Source organism: Anolis carolinensis, chromosome 5, assembly GCF_035594765.1.
Source record: "Anolis carolinensis isolate JA03-04 chromosome 5, rAnoCar3.1.pri, whole genome shotgun sequence".
In the NCBI taxonomy this organism is placed as follows: domain Eukaryota; kingdom Metazoa; phylum Chordata; class Lepidosauria; order Squamata; family Dactyloidae; genus Anolis; species Anolis carolinensis.
In genome coordinates this window covers 103,699,951-103,720,656 of record NC_085845.1, presented here as the reverse complement: position 1 = coordinate 103,720,656, position 20,706 = coordinate 103,699,951, and the positions used below count along the sequence as shown (strand labels likewise).

At 41.0% G+C, this 20,706-nt stretch overlaps 1 protein-coding gene across 6 annotated transcripts in view; it reads left to right on the top strand.

The window, feature by feature from the left end:
- Nucleotides 1-8,188: 8,188 nt before the first annotated feature.
- sh3tc1 (SH3 domain and tetratricopeptide repeats 1) overlaps nucleotides 8,189-20,706 on the top strand; it is a 47,061-nt gene continuing 34,543 nt past the window's right edge. The window contains exons 1-4 of one of the 6 annotated variants that reach the window (XM_062982065.1): nucleotides 8,189-8,417; nucleotides 13,853-14,123; nucleotides 14,910-15,037; nucleotides 17,662-17,767. In XM_062982065.1, coding sequence (XP_062838135.1) covers nucleotides 13,865-14,123; nucleotides 14,910-15,037; nucleotides 17,662-17,767 — 493 coding nt within the window. In that variant the 5' untranslated portion in view covers nucleotides 8,189-8,417; nucleotides 13,853-13,864. The other 5 variants (XM_062982066.1, XM_062982069.1, XM_062982064.1 and 2 more) reach the window with 5 other exon arrangements.

The following is a 20,706-nucleotide window of genomic DNA, read 5'->3' as shown; positions in this document are numbered from 1 at the left end:
TGCAAGCCATAGACGGCCGCCCCCTCAAGACGGGCCCCGTAAGTCAATGGTCGGAACCCACCAGGATGTGGATAAGAGAACATATGGAAGAGATTTCCTTCTTTGTTACCGAGGTTCCCCATTTCCCTGTGATTTTGGGAATTCCATGGCTGACTCTCCACGACCCTAACATCTCCTGGTCCAACAGAGAACTGCAGTTTGCTTCACCGTACTGCCAAAACCATTGCCTCGTAGCCAAGGTATGCCATGCCACAGACACCGAGCCCATCATCACCTTGCCAAAGAAGTACTCCGAGTATTGGGATGTATTCAATGAGAAAGAAGCCGAGAAATTACCCCCACATAGACCTTATGACTGTGCCATTGACTTGGTGGAGGGGGCCCCGATCCCGCGAGGGCATCTCTACTCCCTGACTGAACCAGAGCAAGAAGCTCTCAGGGAATTCCTAGAGACAAACCTTCGCAAGGGATTCATCAGACCCTCTCAATCCCCAGCCGCCTCTCCAGTGATGTTTGTGAAGAAGAAGTCAGGGGAACTACGCTTGGTGGTGGACTACAGAGCATTGAACAATATCACCAAGCGGAACAGCTATCCCCTGCCCTTAATCTCGGATCTACTGGATCGGCTTCGAGGAGCCAAGGTTTACACCAAGCTGGATCTTCGGGGGGCTTACAACTTAGTTCGCATCAGGGAAGGGGACGAGTGGAAGACCGCCTTCCAGACCAAATTCGGATTATTCGAGTCCCGAGTTATGAATTTCGGTTTATGCGGAGCCCCCGCAACGTTCCAGCATTTTGTCAATGACATTTTTCAGGACTATCTGGACAGGTTCTTGATAATCTACCTGGACGATTTTTTGGTGTTTTCTAGATCACAATCAGAACATGAGAACCACGTCAAAATGGTGTTACAACGATTGCGGGAACATGGACTTTATGCCAAACTGGAAAAATGCGCCTTTGATCTACAAGAGGTAGATTTCCTTGGTTACCGCATCTCGCCTTTAGGGCTCTCCATGGATCCAGCCAAGGTTTCAGCAGTATTGGAATGGCGGGCGCCAACTAACAAGAAAGAGGTGCAGCGTTTCTTGGGGTTCGCGAACTATTACCGCAAGTTCATTCCAGATTTTGCCCACTGGTCTGACCCAATCACTAGCTGCATCCGTGGAAAACAGCCCTTCCGCTGGACTGATCAAGCAGAGAAAGGGTTCCAGCAACTAAAGAAATTATTCACGTCCCAGCCAATTCTACAGCACCCAGATCCTGGAACCCCTTTTGTTGTGCAAGCGGACGCCTCGGATGTGGCAATTGGGGCTGTACTCTTACAACCGGTGGGAGATCACCTTCATCCCTGTGCCTTTTACTCCCGTCAACTAACCACACCAGAGAAAAATTATACCATTTGGGAAAAAGAATTACTGGCCATAAAGGCAGCTTTTGAAACTTGGAGACATTGGCTAGAAGGGGCCAAATTTCCCATTGAAGTCCACACTGATCATCGTAATCTAGAACACCTAAGAACTGCCCGCAAACTAAATCAAAGGCAGCAACGTTGGGCTTTATTCTTTGAACGTTTCAACTTCCAGATCCATTATGTGACCCCAGCCCAAACCAAGCAAGCAGACGCCCTGTCACGTAAACCGGAATACGCTGCAGGACGCAAGGAGACCTTTGAATCCCAACTGCTACAACCCGAGAACTTTGCCACGCTCACGGTGGGGAACACCAAATCCATTCCCATTGGTTCAACTTCCCCTACTCCAGGACCCATCTGTGCTCAAGAAATCAGGGCTAGTCAGCAAGCAGATGCCTGGGCGCAGGACCAACTTCGCCAAGGTCTGCATTTTCCCCTTTCGCTTAAGGATGGGCTGCTCTGCTATAGAAATCATGTTTATATTCCACCCGGACCGGGCAGGGAAAAAGCGCTTCGTCTGTGTCATGACTGCAAACCAGCAGGACACTTCGGACTATTTAAAACTATGCATTTGATCCTAAGGGATTTTTGGTGGCCCAAGATCCGCAAGGATGTAGAAAAATATGTCAACACCTGCCCAGTATGCCAGCGCTCCAAGATACGAAGGGAAAAGCCCTCAGGGCTTTTACACCCCCTTCCTACCCCATCTCGCCCATGGGAAATAATTTCCGCGGATTTCATCACTGACCTACCACCTTCCTGTGGATTCACCACGATCTTAGTGGTGGTGGACCTTTTCACCAAGTTAGCCCATTTCATTCCCTGCGAAGGCCTCCCCACGGCCAAAGAAACTGCGGATCTATTTCTTCAGCATGTTTTCAGACTACATGGATTGCCCAAGAGTTTAGTCACAGACCGTGGATCTCAATTCACCTCTCGTTTTTGGAAAGCATTACAAAAACTACTGGGCATAGACTCTCGCTTATCTTCAGCTCATCATCCCCAAACAGATGGGCAAACGGAGCGCACCAATGCCACTTTGGAGCAGTATCTTCGCTGTTATGTAAACTACCAACAGGACAATTGGGCTTCTCTGTTACCACTGTCTGAGTTTGCCTACAATAATGGAGTTCAAGCTTCTACAAAAGAAACGCCGTTCTTTGCAAACTACGGCTTTCATCCACGTTTCTTTCCCCCTGTCATTGAAACTTCAGAAGTTCCCGCAGCAGAGGATTGGCTGCAGGAACTCACAGCGGTGCAACAACTTTTGCTCCAGCAACTGGACCAAGCCAAGGAGGACTATAAACGCCACGCTGACAAACACCGCCAGCCGGGCCCCGAAATCAAGGTAGGAGATCGGGTTTTTCTGTCCACTCGCTTTCTGCCCTCCCACCGCCCATGCCGGAAGTTAGATGCCCGCTTCATTGGCCCCTATCCAGTGGTGGCGCAATTAAACCCCGTGACTTTCAAACTCCAACTTCCGCGTTCAATGCGCATTCACCCAGTGTTTCACCGTTCCCTGCTCCTTCCGGCGGATGGTGTGCGTCCTGATACAGACCAACCGGCCCCCCCTCCTGTTTTGATGAATGGGGAGGAGGAGTTCGAGGTTGAGGACATTTTGGATTCTCGCTTTCATCGCCGCCGCCTACAATATCTCATTGACTGGGTGGGTTTTGGCCCTGAGGAACGCTCTTGGGAAGACGCCTCCACAGTCCATGCTCCTGATCTAACCCGTCGCTTCCATCTGACCTATCCCACCAAACCGCGACCTCGCGCCTCGGGGAGAGGACCCCAGTTTGGGAGGGGCCCTGAGGAGGGGGATAGTGTGATGAACCATGGGCCTTGTAGTCCTGCTCAGGACATTGTAATCCCTGATGAAGATGAAAACTTGGGTTTTTTACCTTCCCAGTCTGAACTGGATTCCTCTCAGCCAGATCCTTCCCAGGCAGATCTGGAAACCTTGCACCTGCAAGAAAGTTGTGCCCCAGAAGTATGTCAAACAACCCCAGAGCCTACTTCTCCCGTGTTCTTGCGCCGGGAGTTTTGTAAACAACAGAGAAGTTTGGATTCAGCTTCGCGCAGGAGTGCGAGGATAGCAGCTAAGAATGTTGCCAATTAACATTGGTTCTCGTGAGAATCTTTAAGGAGTTTAACATCTGGTCTCAGAGTTTAGCTTTCGTTTCTGATTCCCAGAGAACCGCTTTGGTGAGAAAGTTGGACTCTATATAGGTGTTTTGCCCGCGTAGCAACTTCGCGGAGTCAATTCGTCAGCCTACGGAGCGAGTTGTGTCTGGACAGCGCGCTCCGATTCAAGCCTCGCTCTTGCTCAAGCCTTGCCTTGCTATCCAGCCTTCGCCTTGCTTCCCAGCCTTGTTTACCTGCGGACCTTGCCTTGTTTCCCAGGACCAATCCTTGCCTTGTTTCACGGATTTTACCAAGTTATTCCACGGACCTTGTTCTTGTTCTTAGTTACCTTGTTCCACGTTCAAGCCTTGTTTCAAGTATCAAGTTATTTCCTAGCCACGTTCAAGTTTTATGGACTAAAGGACCTTGTCATCTCCCCTCACTTTGCTTGGCAAAGTGAGTGTTTCGGTTATTGGATTACAACTTTGGACCTTAATATTTCATATTGGACATTAATTCCTTGGACTAATTTTGACCTTTCCTGAAAGGTCTGCTTCTGGACTATCTTTTACATTTGCTTTTACTAACTTTATATATTTCCTTAATAAAGATATTAGATAGATTCTGGCTTCTGCGTATGGTTATTGGTGCTCTGTAGCCTGGGTCGTGACATTTGTGGACTGAAAAAAGGGCTATTTATGACTGTGGACTTCTGAAAGTGATCAGAGGGACCATTGTAAATACTACTGTTTTTGATCTTTTGGAATCAGAGGGGTTTTTTTCTGTGACAGGAGCAACTTGAATCGCTTCTGGAGTACAGGCAATCCCACAATCAGAGATAATAAAGTTCCTGTATTTTTGTTATGCAAATCTGAGTGGCATGTTATTGTTCTGTGGGTGACTCTGGGTCGCAGGCACACGTAAGAGCTTCCATTTATCATCAACAATCCGCCATATAGATTACTGCAACGCGTTCTATGTGGGATTGCCTTTGAAGACTGTTCAGAAGCTTCAATTGGTCCAACAGGCAGCAGCTAGGTTGCTCACCCGAGCAGCGTATAGGGAGCACACAACTCCCCTGTTGCGTCAATTTCACTGGCTGCCAGTCTGCTACCGAGCACAATTCAAAGTGTTGGTTGTAGCCTATAAAGCCCTAAACAGTTCCATCCCAGCTTACCTATCTGAGCATATCTCCCTCTACGAACCACCTCGGATCGTCTGGAGAGACCCTAAGATCGTCTGGAGAGACCCTGCTCTCAGTCCTGCCTATTTTGCAAGTGCAACTGGTGGGAACAAGAGACAGGGCTTTCTCTGTGGTGGCCCCTCGGTTGCAGAACTCCCTCCCTAGTGACATTAGATCAGCCCCCTCCCTTCTTACCTTCAGAAAGAAAATAAAAACCTGACTCTGGAATCAGGCTTTCAGAGAATTGTACAGTGCAATAATATATTTGGAATATGTGTAATGACTTTGGAATGACCTTAGATTATGATTTCTGGGTGGCGTGATTTTAATATTGAATGTATTGTTTTAAAATATTTAATATGTATTAATTTTTCAATTTATTTTAAGCTTAATGTTTTGTATGTGTTTAAGGCATTGAATAATTGCCATATGTAAGCCGTCTTGAGTCTTCTTCGGGGTAGAGAAAGGCAGGATATAAATAGGGTAAATATATTCCAGTTCAAAGCAGATAATGTGGGATTTTCTGCTTTGATATTCTGGGTTATATATCTGTGTGGAAGGGCCCTGTGTTTGTCAAATGTTTTGATACGGCCAAGAGGCTAATCAATAAAATGTATTTGTATTTGGTCACCTTCCTCTGGACACATTCCAGCTTGTCAGTTTCCTTTTTGTCTAGAATTGGACACAGTACTCCAAAGCAGAATATGGCAGGACTATGACCCCTTCTACACTGCCACATAATCCAGATGATCAAAGCAGATCATCCACATTAGCAACTTTGAACTGGATTATATGAGTCTACACTGCCATATAATGTAGTTCAAAGCAGATAATCTAGATTTGATATGGCAGTGTAGAATAATAGTAGTAATAATAATAATAATAATAATAATAATAATAATAATAGTAAAAATTACTATTATTCTACACTGCCATATCAAATCTACTGGGATCTGCACGCATTATCCAAAAATACATCACACAGTCCTAGACAGTTGGGAAGTGTTCGACTTGTGATTTTGTGATACGAAATCCAGCATATCTATCTTGTTTGCTGTGTCATAATAAAATAATAATAATAATAATAATAATAATAATAATACTTTATTTATATACCGCCCATCTCCCAGAAGGGACTCAGGGCAGTTTACAGCAATGGTACACAACATACAGTACATAACAATATAAAAACACATTATTGCACAAAATAAAATTTGACACTAAAAATAACAATCAATGATGATCACAGCAGCTTCCAGTTGGGGGTCAATAATTGCATCGGTTAACATGGACCATAATCCGGCAGAGATGAGAAACTGTGCAGTATATTTCAGGGCCTAATAATAATAATAATAATAATAATAATAATAATAATACAACTTTATTTATACCCCGCCACCATCTCCCCGTGGGGATTCGGGGCGGCTTACATGGGGCAGAGGCCCAAACAACATAAGGACAAAATCTAAGCAACATAATACAAATCACAATATAAAAAAGATAAAACATTAATACAATATATCAATTAAAACAACTATACAAGGATAAAAAATAGAGGGGGCCTAAGAAAGCCACGTGCAGAACACACCCCACTCTTAGTGTGGACTCAGAGTGGACTCAGATAACCCAGTTCAAAGCAGATATTGTGGATTATCTGTCTTGATGTTCTGGGTTATATGGCTGTGTGGAAAGGCCCTAAATTCTTGATTAACACATCATCATAGGTATTAAGTCTTTAAGATCATTATGGATGAATAAATAGGCAATACGCCCACCATTCTGCCTGACTGTTTCATCACTGTCACCTTTAAATGGGATGATGAAAGAGAAGCCAAGAAAAAACAATGTAGATTCTCAATGCCATGGTTACAAGAAGCTGAGAGTTGGTGTAGTTCTCCCCTGCCCATCCCAACAGTATTATCAGCCTGTTTACTTTATATCTATACCTAAGTGATTATTGTGCATTTTTGCACTGATGAGTGGGAAATCTGAAAATAAATTCTTCCAGGTATGGTGTAGCCCATTCTTGGTAATGGTCATGTGTATGATTTTGGGGAGAAGCACTGCATTTCCTATGTACTATGCAAACTGGAAGAGCCCCTGGTGGCACAGCTGGTTAAACCACTGACTACTGAACTTGCTGACCAATAGGTCAGCGGTTCAAATCTGGGAGTGGGGTGAGCTCCTGCTGTTAGCCCCAGCTTTTGCCAACCTAGCAGTTCGAAAACATGCAAATGTGAATAGATCAATAGGTACTTCTCTGGTGGGAAGGTAATGGCGCTCCATGCAATCATGCTGGCCACATGACCACAACTCCCAAAGTCAGACACGACTAGACTTAATGTCAGGGGAAAACCTTTACCTTTACTTAATATACAGAGTAATCCATTAAGCAATTAATTTCCCAGTCCAGCTTACACAAAGGTTGAGCTTCAGAGAACACAATGCATTTTTATATAAATATACAGAGTTAAATGAAATGTATACAGAATTAATCCATGCACTTGATATAGAGATCAAAGATTTGGGGGTCTCGCTAGAAATGGAGACCAGCACAAGACTCCAGAAGGAGGATTGCGCAACACCTGGCGAGCTTGCGAGAAGCAAATCAACATTTCCCTATTCCCCAATAAAAAAGCTCACCAAGTTTTGAAGCCAAGGCCACCGAGTTTATTCTGGTCCAACTAGAGCAGGATGACAGTCGCAATAAGATGCAAGAAAAACCGGCATACCATTATACAAGAAAATCCACATTTTATACTTTTTACATTTTGAATTTCCTGCTCCCGCCCACCTTACTGGCTTCACAGTGATTGGTCATGGGAATCCCTGACATCAGAGCCCGGGAGGAGCGATTCGGAGAAAAAGGAGATCCAGCATACCAATTGTGATGGGAAACAAACACAAGTTTCATCCATGGGGTTTTCAGGGGGCTTCGATCTCCCCTGTGTTTCCTATGGGGGACAATAAACTTCAGGGAATAAATGACACATTAGAAACAGATAAAACATTGGATAGAGGAGGCTTGAGAAGGTTACTATCTCCAACACTTTAAACCCAGTGCCTTTAACATGTTTTCCATGACTGCTTTAAACCTAATTCTTTTGTCTTCATTCAGTAGATGAGTAATTCATTCATTTATTTATTTATTTACAGCATTTATATTCCGCCCTTCTCACCCCGAAGGGTACTCAGGGCAGATCACATTACACATATAGGCAAACATTCAATGCCTTTTAACATAGAACAAAGACAGACAGACATAGGCTCCGAGCGGGCCTCGAACTCATGACCTCCTGGTCAGAGTGATTCATTGCAGTGATTCATTGCAGCTGCTCTCCAGTCTGCGCCACAGCCCGAGCCCAGTCCTCAGTCCTCTTCAGCTGAAATCAGTAGTGGCTTACTTTGAAGTATGCATGCTTATAAGCTGGTGGAATATTAGCACCATGGTCAATCTAAGAGGTGTACAGCAGAAAAAGAGTTTGCATGTGCAATAGGATGGACATCCATGCCAGGAAAAATAAAGTTTTCATTTAGTGCTGTTTCAAAAGAGGAAATGCAATTTATGGAGAGCTCAAACAGAGCACAATATAATTCCTGAAGAGCCCTTTAAATTTAAACCTCCTGCTCAACTTATTGGCTACAGCTTTCCATTATGCACTTTTGGCTGCTAGATTAATGTGATTTACCTCTTAGGTAAGTGTAAGTCTTTCAGTGCTGTAACTATAAAATATTAGGTTAATATTTTATGCTATGATTAAGGACAAAAAAGAGGAAAATCAGAAGGCAAGAATATGGGGTTTAGCAATCAATCTCTATGATAAGGTCTGAAACTAGTACATATTTTTGCTGGCCCATGAGTATACTACTACATATTTGCATCAAGAGATTATTATTATAAAATATGAGTGGGCTCTTTTCTCTTGAAAAAGGAAAGAAAATATACAGGAGACTGAACAATATCAGAGGTACTGTATTGGGAAAGAGAAATCTTTCATTTTAATTAGAAGCCTTTACCACTTTGCTAACTAAATTAATTTATCGTTTTGGTGATGAAAGAAAGCTCCCAATACTTTTCACTTCAATGTTAAAATTGTTGACGCTTTATTTATCAGCAATGATGTTGTTTGCCTTTGTAGCTATCATAAAGGTCTTTATTAATTCAAAATACAAATTAGCAGCATAGGGTTTAAACCTCAGTATTAGATTACTATCTACTGAGAAAAATATTTTCAACAATTACCATGTGTTGTAGGTTTTCCTTTTATTAGCTCCTACTGCACTATGTATTTAGAAGATTTATACAACACTTTTCAGTGGTTCTTCTACAACAAATTAGAAGAACTCAAGAACAGTCCTAAAGTGTGTTCTGTGCAGAGAACTAAAATAACATTTTGAATAAGTAGGCAGGAAATAATATTTAAATACATTTAATAAATACAGTAGAGTCGCACTTATCCAACGATCTGGATTATCCAACGCATTTTTGTAGTCAATGTTTTCAATCCATCATGATATTTTGGTGCTAAATTCGTAAATACAGTAATTACTACATAGCATTACTGCGTATTGAACTACTTTTTCTGTCAAATTTGTTATATAACATGATGTTTTCATGCTTAATTTGTAAAATCATAACCTAATTTGATGTTTAATAGGCATTTCCTTAATCCCTCCTTATTATCCAACATATTCACTTATCCAACATTCTGCTGGCCCGTTTATGTTGGATAAGTGAGACTCTACTGTAAATGTATATGATTAAACATAGAAAAAAATTCTACTTAAACGTATACTATTCTTCTAATGTGTTGTCGAAGGCTTTCATGGCCAGGATCACAGGGTTGTTGTGTGTCTTTCGGGCTGTGTGGCCATGTTCCAGAAGCATTCTCTCCTGACGTTTCGCCCACATCTATGGCAGGCATCCTCAGAGGTTGTGAGGTATGGAGAAAACTAAGCAAAGAGGTTTACCTCTTTGCTTAGTTTTCTCCATACCTCACAACCTCTGAGGATGCCTGCCATAGATGTGGGCGAAACGTCAGGAGAGAATGCTTCTGGAACATGGCCACACAGCCCGAAAGACACACAACAACCCTATTCTTCTAATTCTGTGATTTTATTATTCTACATTTTGTCATCAGAATAGCCCCATGGGAATAACTGGATCAACTAAATGTGCTTCATGGCTAAGACAGGGGATGTGAACATGAATCCTCCATATTTTTAGCCTGTTATTACTCCAAAATTGCTCTGCAAAACTAAAGCAGGAAGTTGGGCAGGTCCTGATGAAAACATTAAAAAAGAAAACAATAAAAGGAAATGTTGTAGTTTCCCTCTCTCATGGGATGCATGTCTTAGCTTCCTTTTATAAAGAATCCTGAAAACATCAGGCCATCCATGTGGGATTTTGGTGTAGAGGCGACTGTGCTTCTATCTGTTTCGTTTGAAGAGAGCCTGACCTGGACCACTGAATAGACAGTCTAATTTTCGACATACATTTTAAAATAGATATAATATAGTATGCAGTTTTGAACTAGGAAATCCCATTAAGCTAAGGCTCCTTCCACACAGCTGAATAAAATCCCAAATTTTCCACTTTGAACTGGAATATATGGCAGTGTGGACTCAGATAACTCAGTTCAAAACAGATATTGTGGGATTTTCTGCTTTGATATTCTGGATTATATGACTGTGTGGAAGGGCCCATAATGAACCTTCATTTTGTCCTGTGTGGGCTCCTGCATTTAATAATAATAATAACTTTATTCTTATACCCCGCCCCATCTCCCCGAAGGGACTCGGGGCGGCTGACATGGGGCCATGCCCGGACATAACAATATAAAAACGAACAATGCAATAAAACAAACATTCAACGATAACGATTTGGCAATGTTGCCCAGCCTACTATATATATTTGTGAAGTGGAGCCTGGCTCCTGCCAAGCCATGGGATTTCCTCCCCGGCAAGCAAAAACTTTTATTCCAACAGGATCTTAGGAATTTGCTGCAGATGGCTTTTTAATAGTTGATTTTCTATCTTCTCTCTTTTAATTGATTTTAAAAGGCTTCTAAAGTTACTCCCTTTAGTTCAGCATGTATAGTACATTTGATGTCAGTTTAGAACTGGGAATTTATTTTCTGCTGTGAACATACACACATGGGAGCTCTCACACAGATATATACAGGACATTGCTGGATGAAAATGCTCTTTTCATTTGAATTGTTCTATGAAAATTTTGCAAGTAGACTGAATGTCTAAAATATTTTTTTTCAGAACTCTAAAGGTGGTAAATTATGGTGGATTTATGTGAGAACAGATTTTGTTTGTTGCATTCTGGATAGAGTACAACTGTGTGTGTATATGACTGTGGTTATGGAATTTGTATTGATGTACAGTCCTTGGTAACCACTGAGGTTTGGTCCCAGGACACCACATCTGACCCCCCCATGGATACCAAATTCCAGGGATGCTAAAGTCCTATACAGTATTGTAGTAAAATGATGTTGCTGACATAAAATGGCAAACTCAAACCTTGCTTTTTGGATTAAAAAAGATTTTCTAGCTGGATACAGAATTCATGGATACCCATTAGGCTTGTGCAATTCGGCTGGAGGGTGATCTGTTTTTGGTATTCAAATTTCATTGGGTACCCAGATCCATTTTTGGGAGCCTCCTGGAAATTGGTTAATGGAAAGATCTGTTTTTTGGCCAGACAGCTGAAAGATCAGGCCCATTGGTGGCAATTGGGAACTCACAAGGCTTTCCTTTCATTCCTGGCATTCTTTCATTTCTTTTTTTTCAAGGGAGTCTGTTTGAGCAATGGGGTTAAGGAAGCAGCCTTCCTGAGCTCCTTTTCTTTTTTCCTTTCAAGGGAGCTTGGGTTTGAGAAATGGGGTGAAGGAAGCATGCGTCATGTGCTTCCGAATAGAAAGGAAGAAGCCTCACCTGGCAGCCATGTGGGCTGTTTCACGCGAAAACAAACATGGCAGCTAAGCCCTTGCCATTAGAACTGTCTGGAGAAGCTGAAGAAGCCAAAGGAAAAAGGCTAAACTGGATCCGTACTCAAGTCTAGTACTCATCTCTAGTTGTCAGTGAAAGTGCCACAATGGTATAGGTCGTCGTCGTCGTCTCACTCGTTCAGTCGTTTTCGACTCTTCGTGAGCTCATGGACCAGTCCACGCCAGAGCTCTCTGTCGGCCGTCACCGCCCCCAGTTCCTTCAAGGTCGAGCCAGTCACTTCAAGGATACCGTCCATCCATCTCGCCCTTGGTCGGCCTCTCTTCCTTTTTCCTTCCATTTTCCCCAGCATCATGATCTTCTCCAAGCTTTCCTGTCTTCTCATGATGTGACCAAAATACTTCAACTTTGCCTCTACTATCCTTCCCTCCAGTGAGCAGTCAGGCATTATTTCCTGGATGATGGACTGGTTGGATCTTCTTGCAGTCCAAGGCACTCTCAGGATTTTCCTCCAGCACCAGAGTTCAAAAGTGTCTATCTTCCTTCGCTCAGCCTTCCCTATGGTCCAGCTCTCGCATCCATAGGTTACTATGGGGAATACCATTGCTTTGACTATGCGGACCTTCGTTGCCAGTGTGATGTCTCTGCTTCTCAGTATTTTATCGAGGTTGGCCATTGCTCTCCTCCCAAGAAGTAAACGTCTTCTGATTTCCTGGCTGCAGTTTGCATCTGCAGTGATCTTCGCACCTAGAAATATAAAGTCTGTCACTGATGGTATAGGTCAGAGCTTTCCAAACATTTCATATTGGTGGCATATTTTTTAGACATGCATAATTTTGCAACACATTAATTCAGTTTTACTAGCAAACCGAAGGTTAAGCCGACCTCTTATAAAAGATATGGACACATACATACATAAATTGTAATGAAAAATGGATGAAGACATAACGTATCTCATGAAAACCTTTCATTTATATTTTTTTAAATCATGAATTGTAAGATAATAACAGTGTTCCAAGATTTTGTCATTTCTTGTTACCAAGAACCTTAGAGCCAAGTTTTCAGCAATTGTTTTGTTCAGATTTAATCCTGAGTTATGAAGCAATTGCAAAGTACCAGATGGGACCTTCAAAGCTTCTTGCAATTAAAAGCAATAAAAATAGATGAAATGTAGTTTAGGGCATTTCAGCAGCTTAGCAGTTAAAAAGGGTTGTAAGCTTAACCTTGTCTGTTAATGGTCAACTTGCTGTGTTAGCTGAAAAGTCCAGAGTAGATATGAGCCAACAGGAAAGGGGGGATTCAAACAGGAAGGGACATTTCAGCAGTCATTTTGGACAAGAGCAGTAAAGTATGCCTTATGTGGCTGGAGTGAAAATTAGGAACAGCAAGAGTGGCAAAGGTAGGAGTTTCCTCCATACATTTGTTTCTGTATTTAAATGTTTGTGTAGCTTGGGGCATTGCATGGAAGGAGCAACTAGCAAGCCTTTCAACAGGAGTACAGAATGCATAAAAGAGAAAATAACAGTCTTTTATTATATAGAAGAAAAAAAGTTGATAGGGAAAGATTGCAAAAACATGTCAAATACTCTTTCAAGCTGTAATGCATAGACTAATAAGCTAAGAAATGTTTTGCAAATCCATTCTCATTGCATACTCTATCTCTTTTATGCTTTCCCTCTTTATCTAGGTCAAAATGAGAGCTGTGTAGTGTGTGTTAGTTACCAGAATGATGCTGAATTATGTATCTGACTGCCAATGCTAGCTCTCAAAGTGGTGCCTGCTCTACTTTGCATAGAGTTGTCAGGAGACCATTTTATATGGTAGAAGCTACTAGAAATGCTCGAAGGAAAGGGGAAATTGCTGGATGCATTTTATCTATAGCTGCTTCCCTCCTTCAAGCAACATTTATGAAATATTTCCAAGTGTCCAGATCATTTATTTTGCAGTAACTAGGTGTCATCCCTACAGCAAACCTGTTACATAAAAAGTCAGCATTATTCTTCCCGGTATGGCAGTGTTGAGTGATGAGGCTGAGAGAGGAAGAGCTTTCCCTGTCCACCTTACCATAGGAGTAAAATGATTCAGATAAGGGTCTTGATATTAGGTTGCACCAATACTAACTTTTTAAAAATTCAAAATTGTATATGATTTGTGTGATAATTCATTTTCATTAGCACTGGCTGTCCATGGAGTCTTTAGGAGCAACGGGAGAAGACGCTTTCAGCACAAATGCTTCTGAGTGTGATGTTCTCTCAGAGGGGGAAACTTCTGATGTACCTTCCCCAGTTTTGAATGAGAAACAGGGAACCTCTTGGGAAGAAAATGCAGAGTTACCAGGAGACAATGCCTCTTCTTGTAAGTGTGTTCCAGTGAACTCAGATGTACCTTCATCACCATGTGTCAACAGAGAAATTGTACTCCAGCAACAGCAGCAGCAGCAAAAAGGTGAGGTCTATTGACATCTTCCAGGCCTTTTTTCTATTTGGATTCCATTTTTGATTTAATTTTCTCGTCTAAGGCACGTGTTCATAATTATACGAATTTTGATTCTCCTCCCAATATTTGTAGGCTGCTATTGGGAATGCTTTGCTTATGTATTCTTATATGGCAGAAAGGGGTTGAACTAGATGGCCTTTGGAGTTTCTTCCAGCTCTAAGATTATATAGTTCTATAGTGTGAGCAGGGGCCCCTGGTGGCACAGTGTGTTAAAGCACTGAGCTGCTGAACTTGCAGAGCAAAAGGTCCCAGGTTCAAATCCCAGGAGCAGAATGAGCGCCCGCTGTTAGCCCCAGCTCCTGCCAACCTAGCAGTTTGAAAACATGTGACTAGATCAATAGGTACCGCTCCAGCGGGAAGGTAACAGCGCTCCATGCAGTCATGCCGGCCACATGACCTTGGAGGTGTCTATGGACAACATCAGCTCTTTGGCTTAGAAATTGAGATGAGCACCAACCCCCAGAGTCGGAAATGACTGGACTTAATGTCAGGGGAAACCTTTACCTTTACCTATAGTGTGAACAACGTAACAGTCCAGAAACAAAAAATGAACTGCAAAGACCATGGATCCAATAGTATAAAAAGCCTTTAAAGGTTGACATTTAAGACTAAGATTTCCAGAATCTCCTGAGTTGGGATTCTGGATGCTTTAGCCTCAAAAGTAACTTTTTCAAGCTCTGGTGCAAAGTAGTTTCACATGTTCATATTTATAGTCCACAAAACTCATTTTTCCAGCTATATCACTGAAGGTAATTATGGTGAACCGTAAAACTGGGCTTCCTAATGCTGAACTGCAGAGATATTTAAGAAAACAACTCCGTCTTCTGGAGAATGACAACCAGAAAGCCTGGACAGTTTTTAGTGTAAGTTTTTTTTTGTGTTTATATATGTGTGTGTATATGTGCATTCAACTTGCCTCTTGACTTATGGCAACCCTTGTAAATTTCATAAAGTTTTCTTAGGAAAGGAATACTCAGAGATGGTTTTGCCAGTTCCTCCCTACGAAATAGAGCCTACAGGCCTGGTACTCATTGGTAGTCTCTCATCCAAGTACTGACCTATTTAACTACCACTTTTTTATATAATTGTAATTGGATTAGAATTCAGCTTTCGTTTCTTCTTAGTCGTATAGTCCTATAAACTAATTCCTTCTCACTTGGATTTCAACTCTTTGACTGGGGGAGAGCAGAAGCATGTTTAGACCTCCAGCTGGTTCCTGATAACACCATATCTTATTTACACTGAAATGGCTACAATGGGAAGCCTGGTAAATGGTGCAAATGTTCTTGTATGCTTCAGAAACAGGAAAGGGAATGAGTAGACAGGGTTCTACTCAATCAGCCATGGAAAATATGCATCCCTTTCCTCTGGAAACATTATCGTATCACCTTAGCTCTGCTTCCTGCAAAGCACAAAACAGTCATGATGTAAGTGTCAAATTTGTCCTAGTAGTAATCCTTAATTATGTATGCATAAAGAAAGGCCTGTCAACTTGACAACACTTGCTCTGCAATAGGACTGAAATAGCATCTCTCTTATCATATTTTATAGGCAAACAATCCTTTCATGTTTCAAAGCTCCAACTTTGAAGGGGGAAAGTGTGTGGAAGATTACTAGCACTCATATGCCTCTAAATTGGCCTTGAGTTTGGTCCTGGTCTGATTCTTGCTTACTGTTAGTGAAGGTCCAAAATAGATTTACAGTAGAGTCTCACTTATCCAACATAAACGGGCCGGCAGAACGTTGGATAAGCGAATATGTTGGATAATAAGGAGAGTTTAAGGAAAAGCTTATTAAACATCAAATTAGGTTATGATTTTACAAATTAAGCACCAAAACATCATGTTATACAACAAATTGGACAGAAAAAGTAGTTCAATATGCAGTAATGCTATGTAGTAATTACTGTATTAATGAATTTAGCATCAAAATATCATGATGTATTGAAAGCATTGACTACAAAAATGCGTTGGATAATCCAGAACGTTGGATAAGCGAGAGACTACTGTATTTCAACCTGCTACAGTTTCCAGGAGCTGGATTGTTCATGGACTCATGGCTGAGTATGATTGTCTTCCAGAGGTAGAATCTTGGCGGTGGATCCATAAATGACTGTGAAGACCTATTCTGGATCTGTGTGGTCTTTCACATAGATTTCCATATGGAAGGTGGTCATGACAAGGATTGACTTGATGTGCCTTCCTCTTGGCACATTACTTCCTTTCATCCTGTGTTTCTGCCTCTTCAAAATCCATAGCACCATTGGTAACAGCAGACCTCCAGTTATAATGCACGAGTGCCAGGGATTCCCATTTCTTAGTGATTATACCACATTTGTTTAGGTTAGCTTTAAGCATGTCTTTAAATCTCTTTTGTTGTCCACCAACATTCCATTTTCAATTCTTAAGTTGAGAATAAAGTAACTGCTTTGGGAGATGCTGATCAGATATTTGGATAACATGGCAAATCCAGCAAAGTTTTCCCACCCCCAAAGGGAATTTTTTAATTAATTATTATTATTTTGTATACATAATTGTATACAAAACTTTTTTCAGTCTAGCAAAGTTGATGGATTACTTAACTGCATTACAAAGATGGATTACTAAAAGCAATATCAAGAATGGAAACTGTTGTAATCCATACATTGTTGAACTAATGCGCAGCATGACAAATAATAAAGGGGGGTTGCATCTGGTATGAAGCAACTTTGGAGAGCTATACAACCCCCACTAATGGGTTGGATCCAATTATTTATCCTGGCTAGTCTAGATCCACTGAATCAGTAGTTGAATAATAAGTTATCTTTTGTAAATCCAGTTATTCAATGGATCTACTCAAGTTCGGACCAGCAAATTGGATATTGCTTTATATTTTCTGAGCCTCAAACTGTACTAAGGCAAAGAAAGGTGCTAACGAAGGAACAAGGTTGGTTGCATCCTTTTCAATCTCTTTGAACCGTGACTTTCAGAGTAAAACAAATAGTAAAAATAAAGCCAGGAAGTTAGCATTCATTGGTTTAAGGCAATGCTCCTGAACTGTGGAATGCATTCCCTATGGAGCTGTCTATTGTCCTTACTCTGCACTGAGGAATGATACCAAGATGGTGAAACAATGTTTTTAGGCATCTTTGTTCTTTACATCATTTTAAATGTTTTCAATTATATTATTATGTCTTTATGCGATTATTGTTTAGTCGTTGGTTTTTTATACATGCCCCTGATGTTTTTCATCAAGTTAATAGGAAAATAATATACATATTTTTGGATGGGAGTAAGCATTCCACTTGTGGTATGCACCAAAACAGTGCACCTACTTTGTAACATTGCATACATTTTACTTGACATCTTACCTAAGCATTATGAAATTTTCTAAAACCGAGGTATTGCCTCTCAACATTGATGTTTCCTTCTGCCATGTTTTAATCATAAGTTTGAGCTACCAGCTTCTTCTGTTAGCCAATTGCATGAATGTTTTTTGTCTTTCCAAGGAGCTGTCTGCCAGACTACTTTCAATTCACAGTGAAGATCACCTAATAGTGGTAACATTTTGGACTTTTGAAGAAATCTGGAAATTTATCACTTATCATTCCCTTGGTAAAGTACTACTATTTATAGGAAAGTATGTGTGTAAATTGTATCTAAATAGAAATAAATATACATTTGCTTTACAAGCATAAGTGTGAAAAACATATTTTAAATAGTGTATACGATAGAAGAAAACTCAAATAATCAGATGTTTAGAATCAGTCTTTTGGATCAATTCAAAGAATAGACTTAAATTCTTTCTAGGCTGGTTCTGAATACAGGCAGCCTCCAAGTTGTGAACAAGATAGGTTTTGTAGATTTGTTCTTAAGTCAAATTTGTTTATAAGGTGGAACAGGTACATTTTTAAAGTATAACTCATACATACATACATGTGTGTGTGTATCTATCTATCTATCTATCTATATATATATCAATCAGCTTTGAATGGCATAGGGAAGGCGTGGTATTTCATTTGCTCCTCTGTGCTCCTGTTCTGAAAATTTCACTTCGTTTTTTGTCCCTGTGAAAATTAGATTTTGAAAAACTTGGCTTGTTGTGGAAAAAAAGGATTGTTGAAAAAATTTCAGTTGAGACACCTTTTCCCCATAATAACTCTTTCAGGAGTGAATTTCCCTGCCTAGGGGTAGATTTCTCTCATTTTCTGTTGTCTCGCCCCCATTCTTAACTAGGAGCCGTTTGTAATTCGGATACTTGTAACTTGGGGACTGCCTATACATCTGATCCTCTGGAGTCCCTTAAGAAGGCCTGACTATCTCTCACACACCTTTCTGAAACCAAGCAGGATGATATCTGGAAACACTTTTGATTACTGTCCCGAGTCCCTAATGTCCAATTGCTTCCAAACACTGTTCTTCTTCTCTTTGGAGAATTCCTCCATCGTTCCCAAACTTACAGCATTCATGCTTCCAGCTATTCCATTTGGATGCAGCATGTCAGAATTTTCATTACTCTGAGGAAACCCTTTAAAAAAACCAGTAAGAAAAACTAAATGCCAGCTTACTGTAGATAGGATCAGACTTTCATTTCTATTCATTGTTTAAAATTTTACTTCTTGAGAGCTGAAGGTGTGGGTGGGATCGAGGGAGTTGAGCAGCAGCAGAGCTTGTGGAGTGGAGGAGGTAATGACAACGTGACAGTAGAGTCCCAGAATCCAGTGTGAGTCTATTCTTACTGTTCTTCAAGTGCCCTGTAGGTTGTTACTCCTCTCTCCCCACATCCCTCCAAACACTGGAGAAACTCCACATTTCTATGTGTGGAATTGATTAAAATGTTCTCTTTAGATTCTCCAATGTGACACTGTCAACATCTGCTTGATACTGACCTGTGCTAGAGCAGGGGTGTCAAACTAATTTTCACCGAGAGCCACATCAGTCTTACGGTTGCCTTCAAAGGCCTGTTTGTAAGACTGTAAATCTAACCATGTTGTCCTGGCATTGAAAGCTTTGTGGGCCATGTAAAATTACATCATGGGTCGGATTTTGCCTGAAGGCCTAGTGTTTGATACATGTGCGCATAGATATTCCCAGAGAAGGTTTCTCTCAGGTTAAAAAAAAACCTTTTTGTTCATGGTTTTTCTACTTTTGCTTGGATTCTGTGCCCTTGACCCTGACGAATGTAGGGGGCTGGTTTCTTTCCTATTTTGCCTTAAATGTGACATGTTTGTGGGTAAGCAGTGCACAACATCTGAGTGTCCAGGAGCCATGTTTTCTCTCTCTTGGACGTTTGTAGATCACACACCGACTTTGACTCTTCCACTTATCCCACACTCTGAAATTTTTTTTCCTCAAAATGGTAATTGGGAACAATTTGAGTTTTGCAGGCTTTTTTGACCAAATGAATTTAATTCATTTGCAGACTGCTTTTCTCACCTCTAGGTGGACTCAAAGGGGTATACAGTGTTTCCTCACTTATCGTGGGGGTTACGTTCCAGGACCACCCGCAATAAGTGAAAATCTGCAAAGTAGGGACACTATATTTATTTTAATATTTATACATTATTTAGTAGTTATAAACTATTTTAAGTTTTTTTTATCAACCAATCGTGTATTGATAAATCGCCTCCTTCTCCTCCCATTGTCGTTTGGGCTCCTTTTCTCTCCCTTTGGCTTCTTCTTCTTCCCTTCCTTAGGCTGTAAATTGTAATTTTTTATTATTCATAATAGTCTTTTAGAGTTTATTCAAAAAACGCGAAACAGTGAACCACGAAGTAGTGAGGGAACACTGTACAGTATTGCACATGGCAAAAATAATCCTAAAGGATTATTTAAAGAGCAAATCATGCTATGCTTTACCAGATCTTGATGTAAGAAGCCCCATCAAATGTCCTTGAAATTATGCTCTCCCTGTCCTATCATATCTTGTGATTTTCTCCTCGCATCAAAGCTTGCTTTTTTAAATTGTTACATTTTTTTTCTTTCGGCTTTTTTTTAGTATTTGTATCCCCCCCGCCCCAATATTTCTTGATTGGCCTCAATCTCTGTTCATAGGTTATCCTTGCAATAGCCAATACAGTTTTCCCAATAATAGTGACAAGACCTGTACAGTGGCAGCAGGTGCTCTAGATAGAGATGTTGCATTATGAAAGTTTGAAGTGTACCACATAGGTTCAGAACAAGCTATGGACCTTTAATGTCTACCTTAAGACCTGTGTAGGTCTTTAAGATGCTAGAAGAGATATCCCCCCCGTTACTTTCTCAAGAAAAGAGAGGTGGTTCTCTGAATAGATTAGCAGAGAACGGCTACTCTAAACTCCTTGTATTCATCTAAAATCTGATAGGTTTGATTCCCCCCAGAAGGGACAGCTAACTACATGTTCCAGCAAATTCTGCCAAAAAAACCCAAAAAAGCTAGTGATAATAATTTTTAATCAACATTTAAAAGCACATAGCACACTAAAAACCAAATTGATTTGATATTTGAGGTCTGAAATTCTCTCAAACACAGTTACTATCTCTGAAAATGTCATCGAATTCTGGTGAACAAAGCA